Source organism: Typopeltis vanoorti, chromosome 7 (genome assembly GCF_054136105.1).
Source record: "Typopeltis vanoorti isolate ZY-2024b chromosome 7, IOZ_Tvanoo_1.0, whole genome shotgun sequence".
NCBI lineage: Eukaryota > Metazoa > Arthropoda > Arachnida > Uropygi > Thelyphonidae > Typopeltis > Typopeltis vanoorti.
In genome coordinates, this window is record NC_143555.1 from 102,844,614 (window position 1) to 102,871,670 (window position 27,057).

At 34.2% G+C, this 27,057-nt stretch overlaps 1 protein-coding gene across 1 annotated transcript in view; it reads left to right on the forward strand.

Moving 5' to 3' along the window:
• Positions 1 to 22,171, forward strand: part of LOC150104922 (SIN3-HDAC complex-associated factor) — a 157,553-nt gene extending 135,382 nt beyond the window's left edge. The window contains exon 6 of the mRNA XM_090395421.1: positions 16,644 to 22,171. Coding sequence (XP_090251547.1) covers positions 16,644 to 16,935 — 292 coding nt within the window. The 3' untranslated portion in view covers positions 16,936 to 22,171. The remainder of the gene's footprint in view (positions 1 to 16,643) is intronic.
• The last annotated feature ends 4,886 nt before the right edge of the window (positions 22,172 to 27,057 follow it).

Sequence of the window (27,057 nt, forward strand, 5' to 3'; positions counted from 1 at the left end):
TCAAGCAATGTTATACATTCCAGGATGTGCTAGAGGATGAAGTGGATCTTTAGAGCAGATGAAGGTAACTAGTTGAACAAAAGCTTTGAAAGTGGCAAGGAAATGATATTTACAAAGAACTTTGGTCATTTTTTGTGATGTACCCCTTAATATGTAGGATGGGAATGGTTTTGCTGTGATCCTGCATGTTGATTGCAGGAGGGATGGGAGATGCATATTTGATGCAGGCTGTAGCTATTGGCTAAAATGGTATTGCAAAGTCTCTGAGCTCAGTTTCAAGGGCTGTAAAATAAATTCAAATATATTTTGTTTGAATTCATGGATTGGAAATCATTCCTTTAATTTCTGGATACACATTAGTCCTTTGTTATGGTTATTTACTTTATTGATAATAATTCTAAGCAAATCAGTAGATATTTAAAGGGAGCATTTTAGGAAACCAAGCTACTTTGAATTAAAATCAAATAGTAAATAGTCGGGGTGCTTAAGGGTCAAAGCTGTATAACTGAGAGGAAACCTCCACATAGCCTTTAAAGGAATGTGGAGAACCGACCAAGGCTTCTGACCTAATGTCCAATCCTCACCTTCTCGTGGTGCACCCTGTTGGGTATCTACTTGGATACTGAACGGACGAGGATGGGCTGGCAATTTAGGATTTAGTCGACCAAATTGTATTCTTATTGGTTAAACCAAAATATAGAATGATGGTACAACATAACAAAATTTCATGCCGGCTGGGGCGTCGCCCGCTTAAACAAGGCCCCTGTTGTTTTTGCCAGGGAACCAGGGCGAACAGAAAAAAGTCAGCTACTGGAACAAATCTGAAAATAAACCCTAAGTCAACATCACCAGAGTTAAAGATCGGTACTATCAACGTAAGAAGCCTGAATGGCAAAGAAATGGAGCTAGCTGAGGAATTAGATAAGTACCAGATCGACATAATAGGGGTGACTGAAACAAAAAAGACCAAAACTGGTGAGATCTTTCTGAGCAATAAATACAAAACGTTATATTCAGGCAATGACAATCAAGGAAAAGGAGTAGCCATAGTATTCAACACAAAATACGAGGCTAATCTTCTTGAACGGCAGTCAGTCTCAAGTAGAGTAATGTGGGCAAATATGAGAATGGGGAATTGGACAATGAGACTTATTTGTGCCTATGGTCCCACAGAAGGTTCTACTAAGGTAGAAGTGGAGGAATTTTTTGAGGCTTTAGAAAAAGCAACTGACACAATGAAAAATGAAAAGTTGGTCCTTGTTGGGATCTAAATAGCAGAGTAGGAAATGATTGTGAGGCATACAAAAATATTTTGGGAAAATTTGGAGAAAAGAGCAAAGCTAATAATAATGGCAAATATCTGTTGGATTTCTGCTCAGGACATGGACTGGTTATTACTAACACCATGTTCCAACATAAAAATGTGCACAAATTCACATGGAGAGAAGAGGCTAGGAATAAGAAAAGTCTCATTGACTATGTTATTGTTGATAGTGATGTTTTCTCCCTGGTGCAGGACACCAGAGTGTACAGAGGATTTGAAATTGGAAGTGATCACTATTTAGTCTTGAGCAGGATAAAAGTGAATTTCATATTGAAAAGAATAACATGTAAGAAAGTTTTAAAGCGAATAAAAGTTGAGCAGCTCTCAGATGTGAGCTGTAGACTAAAATACACAAAGATTATTGAAGAAAAAATGAAAGAGTTTGAGAACAGGAATCAAACCTTGGAGATTCAGTGGCAAACTCTGAAGAAAACATTGATTGATTGATTCTGCCAGAGAGGCATGTGGTGAGGTTGTCTGTAAGGATAAAAAAATCAGAACTCCCTGGTGGACACAGGAAGTTAAAGAGGCAGTGAAGGAAAAGAAGAAAGCATACCAAAAGTTCCTGTCAAATAAGTCAGCTTGTGCTCTTAGAGAATATAGAGACAAATGCAAGAATGCTAAACACTGTGTAAAACTAGCTAAACAAAAGTCATGGGAGGATTTTGGCAAGAACATAGAAAATAAATATCAAGAAGGTGGCAAAATATTCTGGAGGTTGTTGAAGAAGCTTAAGAATGGAGGAAAGAGTGCTATAAAAGGAATTAGAGATGATAAAGGTGACATGAAAACGGGAGAAAAAGATATCCTTGAAGTATGGAGTAATTACTTTGAAAAACTGCTAAATGAAACAAGCAGTGATGATAGCACAGTGGTAAAAAACACTGACCAGGCAGCAGTCAGGAATACATATTCATACTTAAAGTAGAATAAGCCATCAAAGGCTTGAAATGTGGAAAGGCAGCAGGAGTAGATGATATTCGACCAGAAATGCTGAAATATGGTGGTATAAAAGTCTTACAGTGGCTGCACTGCATAGTTCAGAAAGCCTGGACAGAGGGACGAATTCCCAATGATTGGAGTAGAGCTCTCATAGTACCCATATATAAAAAGGGAAATAAAATTGCATGTGAGAATTACAGAGGTATTTCCCTACTGAGTGTTCCTGGCAAGATCTATGCAAGTATACTTGAGAAACGGTTGAGAAGAATTGTGAAAGAAAAGCTTGGTGAAGAACAAGCTGGATTCAGGCCAAATAGAGGCTGTCAGGATCAGATCTTCACTTTACGACAAATAGTCGAGAAAGCATGGGAATATAACAAAGATCTGTATTTAAGTTTTGTCGATCTGGAAAAGGCATATGACAAGGTGCCAAGAGAGAAGCTATTCAATACGCTGCAGTTATATGGTCAATGGGGCATTATATCAAGCAATACTTAGTCTTTATTTGAGTTGTAAGTCAGCAGTTAGAATTGAAGGAAGTACAGGAAGATGGTTTAATGTTAAATCTGGTGTGAGACAAGGATGTACATTATCCCCTCTGTGATTCATTATCTATATGGATCACATTATGAAGGAAAGTGGTATTAAACATGATATCAAAATTGGAGATGTTAATGTCAGCTCTTTGCTTTATGCAGATGATGTTATACTTCTAAATAAATCCGCTACAAGTCTGCAAGATTCTCTGACTAAATTGAATAGCTGTTGTAATAGATATGGTATGAAGGTCAGCAATAAAAAGACAAAGACAATGAAAATAGGCAGAATCATTGAAAATGTCAACTGTGTTGTGAATGGAGAACCTGTGGAACAAGTAAAACATTTCAGCTATTTAGGCATGATTTTTACTGAAGATGGTAAATTAAATATAGAAATAGACAACAGAATCAGCAAAGCTGGTATGGTGGGAAGTCAATTGAATAAATTCATATGGAATAAGAGAGAAATTAGTCGGAACACTAAATTAGCTGTATACAAGACAGTGTTCAAACCAGTTTTAACTTATCGATCTGAGAGCTGGGTCAGAAGTAAAACACTTGACCAAAGACTAGAGACCACAGATATGAGAGTCCTGAGAAAGATTATAGGCGTGAACAGATGGCATCAATGGCAGTATCATATTAAAAACGAGGATATTAGGAAAGAACTTTGACATTGTCAGCATCCAGGAATGCGTTAGCAGAGCTAATCTCAGGTGGTATGGTCACTTAAACAGAATGGGCGAGGAAAGATTAGCAAAACAAGTGTTCTCTGCCAGGTTGGCAGGAAAACGACCCAGAGGAAGACCAAGATATAGGTGGATTGATATGGTACAAAGTGCTTCAGACGATAGAAATATAAGATCTGATAATGTTGGAGTGTTGACAAGTAACAGACTGATTTGGAGGAAAATTGTAGATAGGAAATTAATAATGATGTAATTTTTTTCATGTAGTACTATCATATCCTGTACACCCCTTGAGGGTACATGGCAGGAATTTGATGATAGTAAATAGTCATCTGCCTTCTGTTTTGCAGTGGCTCTCTGCAACGTCAACTTGAATTTAGTGATGCATTATTGACATTAGGTATAATCTTCACTTAAAGGTTGCATTATTCATACTAGTACCACAAATAGGTGAGAAGCAGTTTGTTCAAATTTGACTTGAAGAATTATTGATTTGTATTCCTTGGGATACTTGTATTATGGTGGAAGGGATGAATGAAAAGGAGGCAAAATTTGTTTTGGAGTTAAGTTGTGCAAAAGTGTTGATTAGCTGCTGCATGCATTTGAATGGATTTGACACAGATTGAGAGAATTATTGATGCCAATTCTGATGAACAATAGTCAAAAAAGTATTTAGAGAAGATACAAGCAATGGAGACCATGTACCTGTGTGAAAGTAAGTATAGTGTAGGAATGTGCCGAAGCATGCTGAATTAAATTTTATAAGCAAATATTTTCAAAATAAATAAATAAAAATACACTTATTAAAAATTGATAAACATTTTTAATGAGTGTATATTTTTTTGTTCAAAACATTTGTTTATAAAATTTAATTCACAGTGTTTAAAATTCAGTTTATTATGCTTGGGCCAAATATTCAGCACTTTTGCCGAATGGCAGAATGAAATACTTCACCTAATCATGCAACCACAAGTGTAAACTTGTTTGCTTACACTGGGATAAAGGATTAAACCAAGTGGAAAAACTTCCAACAACTTTCTCTAATCCAGAGTATTTTAATAAGGTGTGACGCCTTTCGGTTACTCATATAAAAATATGACTTCTGCATTACTTCGACCTTGGTGTCACTTTTATGGTCTGGCTCCCACTGATAAGACTTTAATAAAGGTTGAAACTGGTTTGGATAGTGGCCCTTCCCATAATGCATAGTATTATACATGTCTGTAATAAGATGTGCTTTGCATTATGGGGTACCAAGGCAAGTGATGTGAAGTCAGCTTTTCTATACCAGTTGCCCCAATCCTGAAAATAGTTTAAGCGCAAACTGTTTACTTACACTTGGATAAAGGATTAAACCAAGTATATAATTTCTTGGTGTCTTTAATTTGTCATATCTGGTGATAACAAAGTGGATGGAGTGGGGGGTGCAGATTATCTAAGGCAAGTGCTTGTGAAAAATGACTGCATAACATTCTCAAAAAGCACCAAATATATGTGTAAACATACAAAAATATGTATACTATAAAGGTGTGGTCACTTTGCCATACATCAGAAACATCATGATAAGATAGCTAGTATATTTAAAGAATTTAACTTCAAAGATACATTCACAAAAAAAAAAAAAAAAAAAAAAAAAAAAAAAAAAAAAAAAAAAAAAATGTCACCCAAACAATCTCATTTGCCTCTCAATTAAGAGTGGTTATTTAGAAAATGTTCTGATATGCAGCATATTGTTATGTTTGAGGAACAGAATATTCAAGAGAAATTGGCATAAAAGAACAAATCAAGGATGTTGAGACAAAGAAAGAACACACAAATTGGTCGTGACTTATACTACTTAGGAAACACATCAAGCAATTTGGGAACTAACAGAAATACCTTATTGCATTTAATTTAATAGCCTGTTTGCAAGTTTAAAGAAACTCCTGAAATGACATAATTCCCAACACAGTGCAATAAACATCAAGACCTTATCCTAAACTGCTATGTTCACTAAATACAAAACTAGGTCATAACTGATTATACATAGCACAGATTAACAATGAAGCATGTGTGCAATTTTTGTAACATGGTTACAAAAATTGCACACAAATTGCAAACAGTATTAAAAATCATTCTGCTACTATGTTTTCAAGTTGATATTTGACTATTCCTAATGAAATACACCATGGTGCATAAAGAAAGAAACTAGTTGAATGAATAAATAATTTTTTATTTTCATACTTACATGGTTATGCTGGAATCGTTACAATGGATAACAGAAGCTAGTTACAAGGAACTTTTTTTTCAGTATTCATATTAGATAAGCAAAATTGCAGTTGTTATTGGGTGAGAAAATAAGCTCTGACCATAATGACATTGACAAAAAAAAGCCAAGAGAGCAAAGTTGCTATTCTTAGGCAATCAGACTGCCATATACGCTTTATGTAGACTTTTCCGGATTAGTTACTAGACTTTCATGCTATTGAAAAAGTTTTATGTAAAAGTATAGTTCGTATGGAGCTTGCAGAATATTTTTTAGCTGGGTAAAACAGTCATTAAATGTTATCCATGCATTGAGTTCACTTTCTTATTATGAGTATGAATAAGTTTTCCCTGAAAGTCCTTTCTCATACTACAATGGTGGGATTTTTCCTCTGGCAAAACAGACATATTGACTAGAAGAATACATGCAGTTTAACAGCTTCAGTTGCTTTAACTGTTTTACTTTAATTCCCAAAATAACCCATAGTCCTAAGTTCTTCATTCAATTATTAGTATGCTTCCTGATAAATTGCTGTTCCAATGAACAATATACAAAGGAAAAGAGTTAGTGACCATGAAAATGACCAGTCATAAGAATCTGAGGTTTTGTGATGTTTGAGTAAGAAAACTGTTTCCAGCAATAAAATTTGATTATTAAATACATTTAATTTTCTATTATTTCAGTTATTCTTGTATGTTTGGTGCAACACCTGCCTTGCTCGTTGGAGGCATGAAGACTACAACCATGTATCGTCTCCAGAGTATTTCCCAGTTTCTTCTCCCACCCCCCCCATCTTAGCTATCTATAAAATAAATCAGCTAATGCCTTTTATTCCCTTATAGGGAGTAGGTGAGGCCTTTATACTCTATCTAGCTTTTGGAAACTGAGTGGGCAGTTTCTTGACCAGTAGCCAATCAGAGATAGCTGGCTCCCAGCCACCGATGAAGAGGCTGGTAAACAAGTGCTGCCATTTCTTGGTACCTAACATGATATGTTACTGTCTGAAATAATGTGGGTACTATGGTTGATTTTCTTGAGTTTATGGGATGAAAAATCTGAATTTCTGGGAGGAAAAATCCGCTTGTCCATGCCATAGATTGACTAACTTGGGAACAGGTTGAAGAAATGCGTAGAAAAAGTTCCCCCAGTCGGCGACCAAGTGCAGCGGACGTAAGCGCCACTTCCACTGAGCTACACTGGCCTATATCTTAGCTATCTATCTATCCACAATGTACATTGTGGGTGATGATGGATGGCCTTTCTCAGCACACTTATTAATAAATTAGCTAGATAGTTCTATACAATATATACATGAAAATGCAAGGTAAAACTATTATTTATTAAATATACTGCCATATATTTCATTCTGAAATTAACAGGCTATCGTCAGTGGCTTAAAAACAGTTTTTACAAGGTAGAATGCAAACACTTGATTTATTCGAAATAGAATGAGCCGAGTGATGTTAAATCACCAATAGTGGTATGCTTCCACTGAAGAAAAGGTTAATCATAAAAGTGTCAAATAAATTGCATGCATATGTATATATATATATATGTTCTTCTCTTCAGCCATTTTCTGTCCACTGTTGGACAAAGGCCTCCCAGTTCTTTCCACCTTTCTCTGTTCTTGGCAATGGTTGACCAATTTTCCCCAACAAAATTTGACAATTCATCACTCCACCTTCTTTTAGGACGTCCTCGGCCTCATTTCCCTTCTTTTCAAATCCAGTTCAGTATGGTGGTCCATCGCTCATCTTCTCTTCTGGATAGATGTTTGGCCCATTTCCATTTTAGTAGTTTATAGTGAAGAATGATGTCAGTGATAGGAGTCTGGCTTCTTATCTTTTAATGTGATGCCTAGCATCAACCTCTCCATTTTTCTTTGAGTTGGTGTTAGTTTATTTGCCAGTGCTTTTGTTAGCGACCAAGTTTCACAACTATATGTGATGACCGGAAGTATCTGGTTAAATGTCTTCCTTTTTAAACAGAGTGGGACATCATTGTTTTGAAAATGCTTCTCAGTTTTCTGAATGCACTCCAGGCAAGTTGAACTCTCCTATTTATTTCCTTTTGGAGTCCACAGTTTAGATACATAAAATGCCAATATAAAAAGAAAAAAGGCAACAAAATGCCCATTGCTTCAGCAAAAAGATTAATGAAGTACACTGTGATCTACAAGCATCAAAACCCAATCTGCTACGCCTAACTGAACAGCCCTCCACCACAACTCCTTAGCCAACTCAGCTATCCCAGCTACATCTTGTGGCCACTCTGACAATATCCATGTTTTCTTTGGAATGAGATGAGATGACCTCCATCTGCTACTTCCACTTTCCTAGATACCTTCTTCGACCAAATAATTAAATAATCTTTACTAATAATCTGAAATGAGGACCTCGAGTCTCCATTCTACTGTAACCTACTAAACCTCTATCCAAGCTCTCGTTCTCTAAGAAATGTGCCTTTGCAATCCAAGATAAAAAAAAAAATTCAGCATATGTTCAATGACTGAAGTGTTTCAATTCATGTTTGGGACCATAAACCTCACAGTTATGAGCTGAGTAGTTAGGAAATAATCGTCTCCTGATTATTGTGAAAGTGGGTTACTCCTCCAAACAAGTATTGAGATGCGACTAGAATTCGGGAATGACTCAGTTATATGTAACAATGATGGTTTAATAAAGAATAATGTTACATAATTACACAATGATAAACCAATAATTACTTCCTGTGCTTTACTGCAAATGAGCAACATAATTTACATTAGACAGATAGTCAAAAATACCTTGCATTGGTTAGTTTAAACAGCTTCCCTCTTACTTTTTTACAGTAGTAAATCTAAGCCCTACTTGACATATTAGTTTACAATATTTAATACTTTGGATTAAGCATATATTTTTTACCGCTAAAGCTCGAAAGCCGTTAATGTGCACATTACCTAGCTAATCTGCAGATTAACTGATTTGCTCCGTTAACATGCGGAATCAAGTTTTTCGCATTTTACCTAGGTAATGTGCACATTAACGGCTTCTGTATCGTTCAAGTTCAGAAGTTTGTTTCTCTCATTTCCTTTCCCTACTCATCCCCCCCCCCCCTCCACTTTTAGTTTGGTTTCGCCAGTGTCATATGTTTTGCAAATTCATTTCCTTAATTGTAATAATATTTTAAACCGTTTGATTCTTTGTATTATAGTTTTTTAATTGATTGATTGATTCTATCAACTAATTTGTTGATTGTTTGATTGTATTAACTTGATTCTTTAGATATCGAAAAATAAATAAATAACATTATGTTAATTTAAGCGTACAGAAACTTTGCTGTTGTTCCAGCAAAGATCTTATTTTCACTTTAACGAGTGCCTAGTAGGTAATTTGCAGATTACCTAGGTAATTTGAGAAATGAAACAATTTTCAGCACTTTAACGGATCACCCTAGTTAATCTGCACAATACCTAGATAATCTGTAGAATAACTGCACTTTAGCGGTAACATATTCACTATGTTGAAGTGCTGTGAACACATGAAGGTAGATAGTTACACTCTGATTTTGAGTAACTCTGAATATCTCAAACCTTGGATCAATTCAGCATCCAGCGTAAACACACTTTACGCTGAGGTAAGTATTGGGACAAAGCATCGTCTGGGAAGTAAGCATTAGTTTCTGGACATATTCCTAAAAGATTATGCAGAACATTTGTAAGTAGATAACTACCATCAATTCATCAACAATTCCTTTTGATGAAGCCATTGTTACTGACTGATTCATAACAGAACTTCCTTTTTAATAGGTACCATATTTTCCGGTGTATAAGATGCACTTTTTACCTTAAAAATTCATCTTAAAAATGGGGTGCGTCTTATATAATGGAGGTAAAGATTGTTTCCTCTTTTCAAAGTCATATGCACTCCCTTTTATGTTCCAAGATCTTTGTAGGCAGTTAATGGTGCAATCAAATTGATGCGTGACCTTCACATGACTTCTAGCGCGTCATTGGCCAAGAACGGGGAGTCCCTATTCAAGTTTCATAATATCTTATCTGAGTAATCAGTTACCGATGTTTATCAGTATTGAGTTGACGTGTTGAGATATTTTGTGTTCAGTTTGATATTTCCCCGTAGATTTTAGTGATGGAAAAAAACAGGCAACATTCATATACTTCAAGTTACAAATTGCAGGTTGTAAAATATGCGGAAGAACACGGAATAGGGAAGCTGAAAGATATTTTGGACCTCCACCTACAGAAAGTTTTTTTTTTTTTTTTTTTTTTTTTTTTTTTTTTTTTTTTTTTTTCAGAAAATTGTATTAATTTCTTGGGTGCGTCTTATACACTGGAAAATCCGGTAAATGTTCTAGTTAAGTTATTTTGTGACCATATTTACATGACTAAATGTATTTACAATACATTTAGTTATTTTGTAGCCTTTATCATGCATTAGGAAACAATCATCTCCTGATTATTGTGAAAGTGGGTTACTCCTTATCTAAACAAGTATTGAGATGTGACTAGAATTCAGGAATGACTCAGCTGGCAGTCCTGAGAAAATTTGTCCTATCCCATCTGCCTGTGTATGTTAGGCCCACTGGCCAGTCACTGTCAAGTAACTTCAACTTCTTGGTAACTTAAAGAATGTACTGATGGGATGATTAATCATATCTGCATTATCAGCAAATTGTGTACGTGTTCTTTTGGCCAGTTTGTCTGTTGTATGGGATGAAGAACTCTAGTTTCTGGCAGGAAAAACTCTGCTACCTCTGTATATGAAACTAGCTAACATATATTCATTTAAAAAGCCCTGATAAAGGTTCTTTATGGGATTTGAGTGCAGGTCTTTCCAACACCAAAGAGCATTGTCAAAACTGACTTAGCTGCAGAGGCCCATGAGTTAATTTATGTTCTTTTTATATTTTAACTTCAGAATTCTGACTTAATGCTTGCTTACCTCCTCTGTGTACTTGACATGGTTATAGCTGTACATAGTTATTTCTTAAAACTTGTCAACTTATTGTTTGTTTCCATTTTAACACTCTTTCTCCTTTGCTAAGTAGTCCTTTTCTTGTGTACTTTTGCCTTTCTTTATTTCTTGAATGAGCTTCTACCTGATTGCTTCTGTTGCCTGCTTGAGGACTTACTACTTATGTACCTTCGTGTTTCTTGTCCAAGGACTTAATTCTGTGGCTTCTATCCTTACTACTTTCTCTTTTTGTGTGGGACCTCATCTTCTCTATTTTGTGGAGTTTCTGATGGGGAGGCTTCTGATTTCTTGGATGGATATAATAATGTTGTAGTGTAGTTTTTTAAAAAAGGCTAATTTGTTGCATCACAAGATGATGCAAGTGGTTATTCAGAGATTCACATATGTAGAGGTATTGTTATTGTGAGAATTCAGTTTTGGAGGAGGGTTTTAGTCATATGACTGAATTCTAGCGTCAAGTCAATAAATGCCACCTTCTCACTCAGCCTACACTACAGCTCAAAAGAAGTGTAAGAAAATAATCAATAAATCAAAAGACTTCATGGGGGCCAAATGCAAGAAGCTTACCCTTTTTGGTTCCTTGCTAAAGCTGTTGATATAACTTTCCTACTGTCTTGTTTTCTACCTTTTGCGTCCTGTTGTGGTAACATTGCTCAAAGAGAAGGCAGATCTCTTGACATTGATCTTTTCTCTATCTCTTGTATAGACAACCAAGGCAAATCACCTCCTATAATAATAAGTGTTCACAAAATGTCCCCAGTAATCATTTGCCAGAAGGAGGACATCAGAAAAATCTTGTTAGTCTTGATACCAAAAAAAGTCCTGATCCAGATGGTTTCTCTCCAGTTGTGCTCAAAACTTATGCTCTAGAATGAACAGTCATGTTGTATCACCTGTCACTTGTGTATGTGTATCTCTGATAAGTGTTTCCCAAATCTTAGGAAGCTTAATGCGACCGTATTTATTAAGATTTGGTTAATTTTTCAGAGCTGCTGCTGATTCCAAAAATAGCCTCTCTTTTTTTTTTAGAATGAACAATCATGTTGTATCACTTGTGTGTGTGTGTGTGTGTATATATATATATCATTTGAGTTGGGTAGATGTAATTTACCATTTACCCAACAGCATATAAGCAAGCTTTTGTCCAGTCTGTCCCTAAAAAAAAAAAAAAAAAAAAAAAAAAAAAAAAAGATTTCATCACATTTCCCTCACCTCTGCAACCTTTGAAGTGATAGCGATGGTATTCAACAACCACATCTTCACTACTTTGGAGACCCATCAGTTAGTGATCACTAATGTCAATTCAACCATTTTTGATATATAGTAGATCACCTCACTAACCTTGGCCACCTTTGAACATATGTCATGGAAAAATTCTTGAATGCTAACAACGCTCCATTCTAAGATTTTCATATTTAACATGATATCCAATCTCATATTCTTCCCATGCCCCATCAAATCATTCATCCCAACCACAACCAATGATTCCCTCATATGCTTACTTCTCATATCTAGTGCTTCAATTGAGAAAGTAGTCATGAAGTCATTTTTGATATTTTCAAGACATTTGATCGTGTCTGGCATGATCAAATGGGTAGATCGATCTGGCATGGAAGACACTAAGCTACTATTTTATGTTCTCTCTCTTGCCTTTTGTGATTCGTCCATTCATAATAGTGCTTCAAGGTATGAACAACACCAGAGAGAGAGAGAGGGAAAAAATTAATTTATTTATTGACCTTAACGATATTTCAATGATTTTTTACTCGGCATCTTCAGAGCACAAATTATAACTATGGCAAACACATAGGCACTATGCTAAATTATTAGAAACAATTCAGTTTGTTAGGACATTAGTTCTGTGTTAGTTACAAAGTGAATTGTTTGTTCAAGCTGAGACCAGATATCATGTTGGAGGTTTAATGGATTATATACTGCACTCAGAAAGGATTAAAACAGAATTTAATACTTCCTATATTTCGTCTCTGTCACTGAGACATCTTCAGGGATTACAAAAAACCTAATGTAACATACACACAAATACCACACAATACTAAGCCCAACCACGTGAGTAACACTAAAGTCCTATCTAGGTGGAGGGCCCTCTAAGGGTGATTGTAGGTGGCCTGGAATGTAAGGTGGGATTTCTGATAAGTGTTTCCCAAATCTTAGGAAGCTTAATGCGACCATATTTATTAAGATTTGGTTAATTTTTCAGAGCTGCTGCTGATTCCAAAATTAGCCTCTCTTTTTTTAATTTTCTGTGGTGGACCATGGTGGTTTTTTCTCATGAGATCCTGTGGGTTGTATCCAAGACATGGTCAGCCAGGCCTGACTGACCATAGTCATGGTTGCAGATGTATGACTTGTGTTTCTCCAGGCAGATGGTTGCTGATCTGCCTGTCTGTCCAAAGTATGCCAGCTTACAGGAACAGGGTACTTTTTATAAACTCCAGGCACTGAGAGAGGAGGGAGCTGATCTTTTGTAGAACAGATAAGGGTAGCAAGTTTGCAGTGGGGCTTAAATGCTGTGTGTAGGTTATACTTTTTTAAAATCTTGGCTATTTTTTCAGATGTGTCACGGATGTAGGGTATGGTGATGGCATTTCTAAACTGTTTCTGAAGAGAAGGAATGGGGAAGGAACTGATTATTTTTTAATACTGTGATCGCTGTAGCCATCGTGATGGCCTTATTCTCCGAGATCACTCTATCTACATCCAGCTAGAACACGACCCCACAAAAACAAGTTAAAAAATTTTAAAAAAGTATCTTCCTGCCCCCCCCGGACATCGCAAAAAACTCAAACCTTTCTGTCCCCCCCAATATACGTTTACCAAAAATCCACAAATTCAATTCCCCACTAAGACCTATAGTAGATGCCACTAACGCACCTTGCTACAAACTGTCAAAACAGCTGGCCAACTCTTCCCCCCCGCTCACTGGACTTTCCACATGCTATATAAAAAAAGTCTACCTATTTTAAAACCCTCATAGAAAATTTAACCTTAAATAATCACAGATATTTGGTAAGCTTTGACATCTCTTCATTGTTTACCAATATTCCCTTAATTGATACCTTAACACTCTTAGAAAACGTTTTTCCTTCTGACATCTTAGATCTCTTTTCCTTTGCCATCGATCCTGGTTATTTTTCTTGGAAGAACAAAATCTACAAGCAGATAGAGGGAACAGCCATGGGTTACCCCCTCTTGTCAATTTTTATATGAAAGATTTTGAAAAACGAGCCATAGACTCAGCCCCTCTGAAACCTTCTATCTGGCTAAGATATGTAGATGTGTTCTCTGTTTGACCTCATGGCCCAGACACATTGACTCCTTCCACAGCCACCTCAACAGCCTACATCCAAGAATCCAGTTTACGATGGAAAAGGAAAAGAACAATTGTTTACCCTTCCTAGACACCTTAGTTACACGCCTTCTTAACAGTACACTTTCCTTCACTGTATATAGAAAACCCATGCACACAGGCAGATACATTCACAAACTCTCCTACCACCACCCTGCTCAACAATATGGCATTATTAAAACTCTAACCAAGAGAGTCCAAAATCTTTGTTCTAGTGGAACTACCCTTACAACTGAGCTTGACCACATACACAACACTTTCCTCTCCAATGGCTACAGTGATCACAGTATTAAAAAAATAATCAGTTCCTCCCCTATTCCCCAGTCTTTTCTTCAGAAAGAGTATACCCTACATCCGTGGCACATCCGAAAAAATAGCCAAGATTTTAAAGTATAACCTACACACAGCATTTAAGCCCCACTGCAAACTTGCTAACCCTTATCTGTTCTATAAAAGATTAGCTCCCTTCTCTCTGTGCCTGGAGTTTATAAAGTACCCTGTTCCTGTAAGCTGGTGTACTTTGGACAGACAGGCAGATCTGCAACCATCTGCCTGGAGAAACACAAGTCATACATCTGCAACCACGACTATGGTCAGTCAGGCCTGGCTGACCATGTCTTGGGTACAACCCATAGGATCTCATGGAAAAAAACACCATGCTCCACCACAGCAAATTCAAAAAAGAGAGACTATTTTTAGAATCGGCAGCAGCTCTCAGAAATCAACTAAATCTTAAAAAATACGGTTGCATTAAGCTTCCTAAGATTTGGGGAACACTTATCATCAGAAATCCCACCTTACATTCCAGGCCACCTACAACCGCCCTTAGAGGGCCCTCCACCTAGATAGGACTTTAGTGTCACTCACGTGGTTGGGCTTAGTATTGTGTGGTATTTGTGTATATGTTACATTAGTTTTTTTGTAATCCATGAAGATGTCTCAGTGACTGAGACGAAATATAGGAAGTATTAAATTCTGTTTTAATCATTTCTGAGTGTATACAATCCATTAAGCCTCCACACTGAGACCAGATAGCCTCACTTCTCCAAATTAACTTCACAGTTATCTGGTTCATAGAGAAGTCAGGCTATCTGGTCTCAGAATGACTGTCTCCCATATCTTTGGCAAATTCATACTACTGTACTTGTTGAGTTTGGAGGCAAGTGCTTCATAGCAGATGCTAATTCTAAAAATAGTCTTTTGGATCTATAGTGACATCTGTGTAAACCCAGTATCTTCCTCCATTTAATCTTGTGTGAAGGAGTATCCTGAGCATGATCTGTTAGTCCTGACTTGCCATAAAAGTGATCACAGATTTAATTTTTGTGTTTTCCAACCTTGGAAAACACAAAACTGGTAAAAAAACATCAACCTATGTTACTCATCTACCAGCCTCTCCAAAGTAGGCCAAATTGCAGGCACAAGAAATTTTATATATTCCAGCATGTGCAAGAAGATAAAGTTGACCTCTAGGGGAATGGATGAAGGCTGAATGAATTTGCAGATGACATTACTCTTTTGTATTTGAGAAAACTTGTAGTTCTCAAATGATTAAATTTTGAGATCTTCCATAATCAATGTGTTAAACCGATCTTAACATTCTCAGTAAGTATGAAAATAATCTAATGAATTTCAGTGCTGTTATGAGGATCCTGTTATATAACTGGGAAGAAAGATCCTATGTCACTTCCTCTTACTTTAGATAATGCTAGATTTCCAGTCAAGATTAGTTTCTCCTCCTTGGCTTGACTTTCACATCTAGCTTATCCCTTAGCTTCCTTGGCCCCAAAAACTTAGTATCCTTTTTTGTTGAAAACTTTACTTTTTCTTCTGCTAGACTCCTAACACTTTATAAATCCCAACTCTGGCACTTAAGAATTCTTGATTGTTTACAGAAGAGAGAAATCTTTCTAATAGGTGACTCTCTCTCAGCCTTTTAGTTTATCATTGTCCTTTTTATAGGTATTTTCATATGTTCCATAAAATTAACCACAGATAATCCTCTGCTTTTCTTAAACCATATAATAATAATAATATAAGAACACAAACTGCTGGTCAAATCCACACTTTAATTCCAACTATATTGAACCAACTTTATCTTCTTCCATTGTTCCATCTACCATCACTGTTCTTTGGAAGAGCCTACCCTATACTGTTTTTCCCAATGAATATAATCCTCAGCTTTTTCATGTTTCTTCCTAACCACTTGCTCTCACAGCAGTGTTGTTTTATCTTGTTTTGTGCTCTCCACAAAAAGTCTTGACCTTTCATGTGTCAAGGTCAGTAATAAATAAAAAAGTAACTATCATATCGATGGTGTAACATTGCTTTATGTGTGAATTATAATGTGAAAATTACAATATTATAGTACAACAGGAATTCAGTGTATACTTTATGAAATTGATTAGGACTATTTGATATTTTTATTTATTTGTCTATTAATGGTGTACTTTATGTTGACAGAAATGAAAACTGTTTTTAACAGATCATTACTTGACATTAAGAAGTTTTAACAGATATAGTTTTGTTGAGCAGTATGTTTAAAATTGCTCTTATTTTTTAAGGGAAAAAATATGCTGTGGCATAATATTTAAAGGTCCTAATGACGAAGTAATCATTTGTCCAAAACTACTGCATCCCTGTCGTTGCCGAAGAAATAAAAATAAAGAGATTTCCGGCAAGGAATGGAACCCTCAATTTTTGGAAAAAGAAAAATCCTTAAATGATACTTCAAGAGGATCAAAGCTCCCTGAAGATAATGGTAGAATTAAAGGGAACGATGTCGATAGTATCCAAAACAGATTAGAGCCATTTCCTGCAAATAGTATTGCTGATATGTGTGAAAGTAGAGCTTAATGATAGCTTTAGTTTAGTTTAGCAATTGTTTTCACTGCCATTTTGTGTTCCCTTTGGTTTCTTAGATGTTTGTGCTAAGAAAGAATTGTTAAAGCTGTTATCTGTTATGATCTTTCCAGCTTCATCTTAAGGGAGATGTAGAACTGATGACAAATTGACTTGTTGTTTAAAATGTGTAAATGAGGGAAGTGCCTGAGATAGTGGGAGTGATTTATTGATAAATGCACTGCCATTTTGAAATGCTGATCAAAAGATAATGTTTTATTAAAGCAAGTGAAGATTGTTTAGAGAACATTTTAAATATACCAGTCTCCTTTGATGTATTTTTTTTTCATTAGCATAAGGAAGCTTGTAAGGCTGTCATTCCTAGATTAGGTGGCACTGAAATTTTATCATAAATATACTTTACAGTGCTTCTCATCATTCTATATATTTATACACAAGAGAATGTGCCATTTCATTAATAAACTTTTTCTGCTAAAAGTTTAGTGATTAAATACTTATGTAAACAATTTTGTAAAATTTGTAGAAGAATTTAAAATATTTTTATGCATTTAGAGAACTTAATATTGTAGTAATATATTGTAACTTCTGTAGCTATTGTTAATCTTTAACTAGCCACATTAAAAGAAGCTGCTAAGATTCTTTACACTTAGAAAGTAGATTTAAAATTTTAACTGTGTAAAACATGGTGTTGTGAATATTTTCTGGGAAAAAAATCAAAATATTTTATCAAATGTTAATAAACTAACTTGTGATATTTTTAGTTCTACATCCCCCTTAAGAAGGAATGGTTTAACAATAAAGCCTTATTAACTGAAACTATTTATATGTGCATAAGAAATAGATTTATGAATATTTCAAATTAGAATTTTCCCTATTCAAATTATTTCTGCTTAATATTGCATTTCGTGCCAGTGTTGTAGAAGTCTGACTATATATATATAGATTATATATATATATGTGACTTAGTTTTTTCTGATGAAAGCTAAAGTTCTAAAATTCATTCTTTCTAGACAGTGCTTTAAACTAATAGTGGTGGTGCTAGGCTATCAGTGGCTCTTATTTGGTAATAATATAGTAATCTTTGTTGCTTTCTTATAAAAAGTAAAAGGTACACATATTTTTCTGCAGCCTTCTTTATCAGTTGTGTCATCTATGATTGCAACTGAATGTTGATGTATTATTATGCATGCAAAAAAAAGAAGCTTTTGCATGCTGAGTGTTAATGTTTGAAAGGATATGTATAGTTGTACAATACTGGAGGCATTAAGCCATTAATCCAGAATGTCAGTTGTATAACATTGATTACATAGCTTTGATAAGCAAAATGCTTACATCAAAACCTAAAGTAAAATGCATAGTTCTTTAATATGTATTCATCTTTGTGTAGATATTTGTGTAGATCTGTCGGTTTAATTTCTGCCATGAACAGTATCACATTATATCGTAAGTTTCAGTTATGTATATTTTAATTGTGAATAGTATTATTTATACTTTATATAACTTATTTTAATTCTTCATTTAGAATCTTTGTGTATTATACGGTAATCAAGAATTAAAAATTTCAGCAAATTTTATAATTTTTACAATGCTAGACCTCATGCACAGTGTTCTTTGTGTGAAGAAAAAAAAAACAGTATTTATAATAATTTAAATATTGTATGTTTTGTTAATGTGAAAATTTGCTGCATAATTATCACTTCCATTCTTTTTTTCATCTGTATGAATTTTCATTTCATCATTGAAGAGGAGAGGGAAAGACAGAGGGAGAGGGCATTTTACCCATATTATTTATCCTCGCTGTATTTAGATCAGGTTAAATCTCTGTGAGGTGCATGAAACATAAGGACAGAGCTTTATATTTATTGTAAGTTATAAGAATAGAATGCTGCAGTGTCCAAAAATATTTATTTTTAAGAAGCACAAAAAATAAAAAAATATATATATTATGTAATATACTGTAATTCAAATTAATAGAAAGTGCATTTTAACGAGTACTATAGATTCATTTAGTGCTTACCATTTATATGATCTTTGTCAAATAATATAAATGGATAAAATAATTCCCCCCCCCCCTCACTCCAAAATAGAACAGTGCATGTAAAGCCATATGGGATTTAGTTTGGGATTATTTTAATCATTCAAAGATTCTAAATATGCACTATTTATGGCCTATGATTAGTCTAAAAATAGGCACAATTTTGAAACTTATGGAGATTCTAAATGTGTATGATATGTGTTGCTTGAATTAGTCTTAAAAGGGACAGGCATGTTTTAAAACTTATGGAAACATTTATCAGTAATGCATGGTATTTTAAATGCAATAAACACCACTTTTGGATGATAAATTTTGAAATATAGATATGAAAACATGCTCAATTATTCAAGATAATTTACTTAGGGACATTTTAAGGCTAATTTTTATGACAAGTCAGTTAAGTGGGGGAAATATTGTCAGGAAAAATAAATAAATATATACACACCATGTCTAGTTTAAAAATATACTCAGGTATCTACCTTTAACAGTTTGTCTTCCAGGCTGCTTTTAAGTATATGTAAAAGTTCATCGTATTCTATTACAGGTAACCCTCGTATGATGCGGATGTTAGGTTCCACAGAAATGCTGTGTTATTCAAGACTCAGATCACATAGTAAAAGTAGGGTTAGGTTCCGACATTGTTTTTTTTTTTTTTTTTAAATTATATAAACAACAATGACATATCCAACAAAAATATATTTCTATTTAATTCAGGTAATTCATGTAAGTTAAGAAAACATAAACTATGAAACAAATACATAGAATAAACTTATACAAATTACAGATTATGCGCAAACTTTCACATAATGCATAAATGTTTTAGGCAAAATAAAATACAGTGCATATTTTAATCATCATCACTGAATTCAAAACTAACATTTCATGGATGTTGTTTATTTACTATTGGCCGGACGTCGTCATCACTTGAAATCTCTTGGAAATCATTTGTATAATTCTCATTGGATACTTTGGTATTTAGTTATCAAGAAGTCAGTAATAAGACCTTGCTTACCACTATTCTGCAATTTTTTTATTAAGTTCATAATATGGAGTTAAACAAATATCCAATTGTCTCGTGAATTTTCTGGAGCGCTCCATTGAGGGATCATTATCCGTAAAATAAATTCCCAACTCTCTTGCCAAGTCCAATCCATCTGCTAATTTCTTTAATGGATTCATCACAATCAGAATCTTCGGCAGAACTTTCCCCTTTTGGCGTCGAACCAAACTGCCATTTGGTTCGACGCCATCTATTAATTGTACCAGTTCCTCCTCATTTAAATCTGTTTCTCCATCAATTAATTCACTAATTTTGTTTTCAACCATATGGCAAAAGCCCTTTAAGTGGCCATTACTATAAAAATAAATTTTTTACATAAAAAACGCATTACATATCATACTTAACTCGCCAGAAATAAAGTGCTCAGCTTGAGATGACCACACCTATGATTTTTAATGAGCTTTCCTTGCAGAAAATTTAGACAATTTTCAACAATAAACACTTTATACGGAAACAATTGCCATACATGCGTGTTAAAGGGTATTTCCCCTAATATAAATTCTCTTCTTATAACTACATGCGCGATACGGGCAGACGCAAATTTAACGAAGATAAAATGTAATTTTTAAGTCATACAGCAAAAAATATATGAAAAGATAAAGGGTTTCTACAATTTGTAGAACGTGTTATTGTTGTATAAGTACTGCATTGTACAAGGGTTACTACAATTTGTAGACCGTGTTATATGAGGGTTACCTATATTTTCTTTATATTTTTGACCCCTTACCTTCTTAATTTCATCATTCCTTATATACTAAAGAGACTCAGTTTTGCATTTCTATATCTTACATTTTCTTAGAGGTGGGGGGGGGAAACTGTAGTTTAGTCTTTTCTTGTTTTCATTTATATTATTGATTTATCCTCTTATCTATTCAGTAAATTTGAAAAGGTTTATCTTAGAGAGTGAGACATTTCATGTATTACATTTGCAAGGGCATATGCTACAATTTTTTAACATTGTTTTAGTTAGTTTGTATAACTTAAAAAAAATCTGTTAATCATACCAAAATATTCATGTTAACCACCTAAGCAACCACACTTTATTCTTCAGAATGGTTCCAGCATAAAAAATCATATATCATTTGTTATCATTAAATAAAAATTGGACATTTCTACCTTCTTTTAGCTATTGGAAATTATATTGTCCGTTAAGCATATTTGAAAAAGGACAGGGGCATCATTTCTCAAATTTCATCATATAGAAAATGGTTGTCTAAATGCTTCAAAGTTGCGCCTGGAGAGAAGAGAGGCATGTCTCTTTGCTTCTACATCATCAAGATAGTATTTCAAAACATAATTCCTAGTTAACAAATATAAAATTGTTCCCACTCTTAAGTAATTAAACTATTTTAATTACATAAAAGTAATTAAAAAATTACTTTTAAGTAATTCATATTAATGAATTTTATTGCAAAAACATTTAAAAATAAATTAACAAAATTATTACAGTCGATGTTTGCTTGGGCGGTTAAAATTTTAATGTTTTGTTGAAAATTTTATTCTACTGTTTGTTGAAACAGTACAGTATTTTAGATATAACAAGTCTGTATTAGTCTGTCCCTTGTTCCCCATGCCTGTAGGCTCATAATCAAGTTTGTCATCTATCAGATATTGTGTTGTGAATATTTATTATTGTTATGGAAAACATTTAAAAGAAATTGTGTAATACTTATGTTCAGTTTGCATATGAGGAACTTTAATTATATAAAATTTCCTATATGTATTATTCCTTAATTAATTTTTGTTTCAGTTTTGAGCTTATGTTTTAAAACATTCCAAATGGACCATAATTTTACGCTCAGAAAATGCGTGCAATTATCTTTGTTTATAACTTGTCAGTTGTTATGTAAAAATACTAATATAAAGTAAGTTGATTTCTGCATTATTCTCTGGGAAATTTTCCTTGATAGGTATTACTCCACAGTGTGATGTAATGTACTTGTTTATGTTAAGTTGTAGCATAGATGGAACTCAAAACTAGTCACCTCTACTGCCATTTTTGTACTTGAACCTAGTCATGGACTCATTTTGGAAATATATTGATGAAAGATCAGAAAAAAACTTAGCACTTTCCTTTATGAAGTTTTATCTGTACATATGTTTTTTTTTTTAATAAATGTAACTTCTACAACACACAGTTTGATAAACAGAGTTCCATGAATTTTATTTATGTTGCATGCTATATAAATACTGAAATTGAAAATACAGTGGCTGCAAAACTTATGGAATTTGTTTTGCAAGGATTAGATTATCAGTATAAGCATTACCTTTTTTCAGTCACTTTTTAATCCGAGAAATGTGAAAATTTTATTCTTATAAACAATGACGATATTCATTAGGATTAAATTATATTTACTTGGCAGGAAGTTTTTATAAAAGATGCTTTTTAATCTTACTTATCAAGTAAAAGTGTATGATTCATTATGCATATCATGGTATCCATTTATCTTTAATTATTTATTTTCTTTTGCTTTTTTTCACACCATCATAGTTATACCCACTTGAAAAGTGTCAAGAAAAATTTGAACTTTTATGCTAATTTCTCTATTTGGTCAGGAAGTTTCCTATTGCTAAGATTATACAGGCATCAGATATATTGACAACTCTTTCAAAATATAGCTTGGCATGAAATTATTTATATCAGCTATTACAAATCATTCTATTTAGGAAACATCTTTTGTAAAGGAAGTGACAAGATTTTGATCAAATTTAAAATTTTTTTAATAGCGTTTTATACACTTTTACTCCTTTAACTTTGTCAGATATATGATGACTATCAAGCATTGCTGAAATAACTTGCTTTTTTCATGTGTTTTCAGCTCCCTTTACCTCTTGGGGAAACCAGAACTTTGCATATAATTAAGCTAATTGATTTCACAGTTACTATAAATGAGCTAGAATTCTTTCCCTTGGGCCTGCACAAAATCGGGTTCCCGGAACATTTTGATTTTTAACTTTTAAAACGTCATTATAATTTTGATATCTGTTAATTGTTTTTAATATAATATGGAAATTTCATACATAACTATTTTTCTTTCATTTCTATAGTTAACTGATTTTAGTTATTTAGGACTAATACATTAGGAGTCACTGCAGTGACTTAGTCAGATATTGTAGAGTCTGATTACATGGATCATTAGGGCACACAAATTCAACCTATAACTTTGTTTCTGAGTTTGAATATTGATAGTCCATTTTTATCTGAAGGTATTCAACAGGACATAGCGTGTCAAATTTTAAGCATATTAAATTAAATTCATGATAGCTAGTGTGCTTGAAGATAGCAAAAACAAAAAAGAATTCTTTTTCTCCTCTGCAGAAAAAGAATTAAACTATTTTTGACAAAATCTGGAATATGGTTGATTCTTGGGTCATTCATACTACCCTGAAAATTTTATCTCAGTCAAGAGAAAGTGCTCGCATCAATTTCAGACACCTCAAATGTGGGATAGTTGTTTCCAATGTTGTTTGAGGATCTCTTATAAATGCATTCCATTTGAACAAAAAGAGTTTTTGGTCTGGGATGCTCCTTGTATAAACATCTCCACAGGTCATCTCTTTCAGCCAATTTCAAAATAGCTTTTTTTTTTTTAATTAAGGTTAATGAGAATTGGCACAATCAGATCAAAATTGGGAAGAGAAGAGTTTGTAATGGATGGGGGGGGGGATAAAAATGTCCCAGACACCATTAAAGGTTACATCAATCTGATTTCCAGTTATTACTGTTGACTTTTATACTTGCTTTATCTAAAAAATATAAGCAATATCTCATTAAAAAATCATATACTGATCCAGCAGATTAGCTGCAATTGATTAGCTTGACTATCGTTATTCTAATTGTTGAAAATATAAATTCTCCTCTTAAATTCAGATAGTACCATAAACAGCAGTACCACTAATAAAAATATCAGTGAAATAGTCTCAACTAAATTGCATTCAACCTCTTCCTTACTCAGCATTTAGCTTACATTTTTAGTTAGTTTTTTTGAAATTTTATGTTTTATTGGGTTTCTTAAGAGAAATCCTTCTATAGAGCTTAGTTGACTATTCATCAGCATTAATATCTGCACATGCAATCTCAGGAACAGCAGTTGACTAAATTAGCAGTGATTTTGTATGCAATCAGTATTCAAACTAAACATTGAAGGTGGGGTGGGGGAGCATGCCTTAAAAGGTTTTGTTTAGCACAGCAGTGAATTTAAGTAGATTGGAATTGTATCCATATTTATAACCAAACTAGTACACTATCCTTCACATCACCAAATACCTCATATGCATCCTCATAAGTTATATAGGGTGCTATAGTGCTGATAGTATTACAGCAGATTAAGATTAGCTATGCTAACACATTTTAGAAAGCTAAAATTGTCAAGTTCTTAATTTTCTCATTTTTAATACAGTATGGTGCAAAAAGAAATGAGAAAAAATAATTACAACGAACGATATATGTTATGTCGAAGTTTTTTTTCTTCCCTCTCGCCATACCATTGATGCTATATGTCTGCTTTCCTAATCTTTGAACTCTCATATATGTGGTCTACAATCTTTGAACAAGTGTTTTATAACATAGCTCTCAGATCTGTAAGTTAAACTTGGTTTGAACACTTGGTCTTCACTGTCTTGTGTACAACTAGTTTAGTGTTTGACTAATTTCTCTCTTATTCCATATAAATTTATTCACTTCACTGCTTACCATACCAGCTTTGCTGATTCTGTCTATTTCCATATTTAATTTGCCATCTTCATTAAAAATTGTGCCTAAATAACAAATCTTTTACCTGTTCTATAGGTTCTCCATTCTGGTTCTTGAAAGTTTATTTTTCAGTTGGTTAGAGTATAATAAATTTAGTTTAATCCTTTATCCAAGTGTGAGCAAACAAAGTTTGCGCCTGAAAGTATCTTCAGGACTGGGTTAAGGTGGTACAACACCAGGGCAACTCGTTGCAAAGGTGGAGCAAGCTACCAACACTCCTATCTCAGTATCTCCTATAATGCAAAACACATCTCCTTGCAGATATGTCTAATGTTATGCATTAAGGGAAGGGCCACTACCCAGACTAGTTTCAGGTGATTAATGTTATGAATAAACTTTCAACATCTTTCTCTAAATCCAGAGTAAATTATTAAAAAATGGTGGCACACCAATTGGCAATTCCTATAGGTAGAGATGACCTGCTAATGCTTCTGCCTGATATCTCCATTTGGGCCTGGCTCCCACTGAAGAGACCTCAATAAAGGTCGAAACTAGTCTGGGTAGTGGCCCTTCCCTTAATGCATAACATTAGACATATCCGCAAGGAGATGTGGTTTGCATTATAGGAGATACTGAGATAGGAGTGTTGGTAGCTTGCTCCACCTTTGCAATGAGTTGTCCTGGTGTTGTACCACCTTAACCCAGTCCTGAAGATACTTTCAGGTGCAAACTTTGTTTGCTCACACTTGGATAAAGGATTAAACTAAATTTATTATATTCTGGTTCTTGTTTTCACTTTCATTTTTACTTGAATAATATTTTTGTATTTGAGTCTTGTTCTGCTCAAAACTAAATAGTGATCACTTTATATTTCAAATCCTTTCCTGTATCTTGAACCAACGTGAAGTTGTCAAAACATAATCGGTGAGACTTTTATTTCTTGTGTCTTTCTGTGTGAAGTTTTACACATCTTTGTGTTGGAGCATGATGTTAGTAATGGCTAATCAATGTTAACAGAAATCCAGTAGGTACTTACCATTATTATTAGCTTTTCTCTAAATTTTCCCTAAACATTCCTATATGTCTAGTGTTCATTTCCTACTCAGCTGTTTAGATCCCCAACAATGACCAATTTTCTCCTTGTCAGTTGCCTTCTAATGAATGGAAAAATTCTCCCACTTTAGAACCTTCTGTGGACCATATAGACAAATAAGTCATCTCGTTGTCTAATTCCTCATTCTGATATTTGACCACATCACTCTACTTGATACTGTCAGCCATTCAAAATGATTATATTCGTATGTATTGTTGGATGCTATAACTACTCCCTTTACTCTGAATATAACATCTCGTGTTTGTTGTGTAAAAGAATCTGACCATGTTTTTGTCTTCTTTGTTTCAGTAACACCCACCTGTTATGTAAATCTGATACCCATCCATTTATTTTCCATTGTTTTCTTATGTTGATGGTGCTAATCTTGAACTCTACTTATGGTGTGATTTTTATTGTAGCGTGAAACTAGGTGGGGTCTAAAGATAGTAGCTGAAGGAAGTATTAGGAATCTGGAATGTTGATTATAGGGGGATGGTTGAGGAAATGGCAATAATAGGTGGAATAGAGGTGATTAATGTTATGAAATAACTTTTGCAGAATTAATCCTTGAAAGTTCCATGAAGAAGGGAGTATAGATTTTTCATTACAGAGAGGGTTGGTGAAATGAACAATGTAGGAGCTCGCTTTTCACTGTTTGCTTTAGTTTGCTGACAAAAATAGCAGAACCTTGTTTAACATGGTGGCATCCTAGTTGCCATGAAGTTCTATGTTGAACTATCATGTTCTCTCATCTTATCGACTTAAACAAAAATAAAATGAAAGTACAATAATACGTTTTGGCTAAATTCCAAGTTGCCAGCATTCATTTAGCATCAGCATAGATACCTACTAATAGGGTGCACCACAAGATGAGATTGGACATTAGGTCGGAAGCCCTGGTCTGTTCTCTGTTTTTAAAAGACTATATGGAGGTCTTCTCCCAGTTATCCAGCTTTGACTCATAAGCATCCACTATCTCGCATATTCTACTTAAATACATTACTGTGTCAAGCATTAAACTACAAGGCTGTCTTTTCTGCAGTCTCACTTTAGAAGCTGAATTTGTAGTATTGCTGAGAAAACTTCTGAGTTGTGCATGTGTGTGAGAGAGAGAGACTATCAAATACCATGGTCATTGTGAAAGTGAACAGCAGTACCCAATGCTACATTATCATAATTTCCTGATGTCTACCTAAAGAGGTATACAGAATATAATAATTTACATTATTATTAGC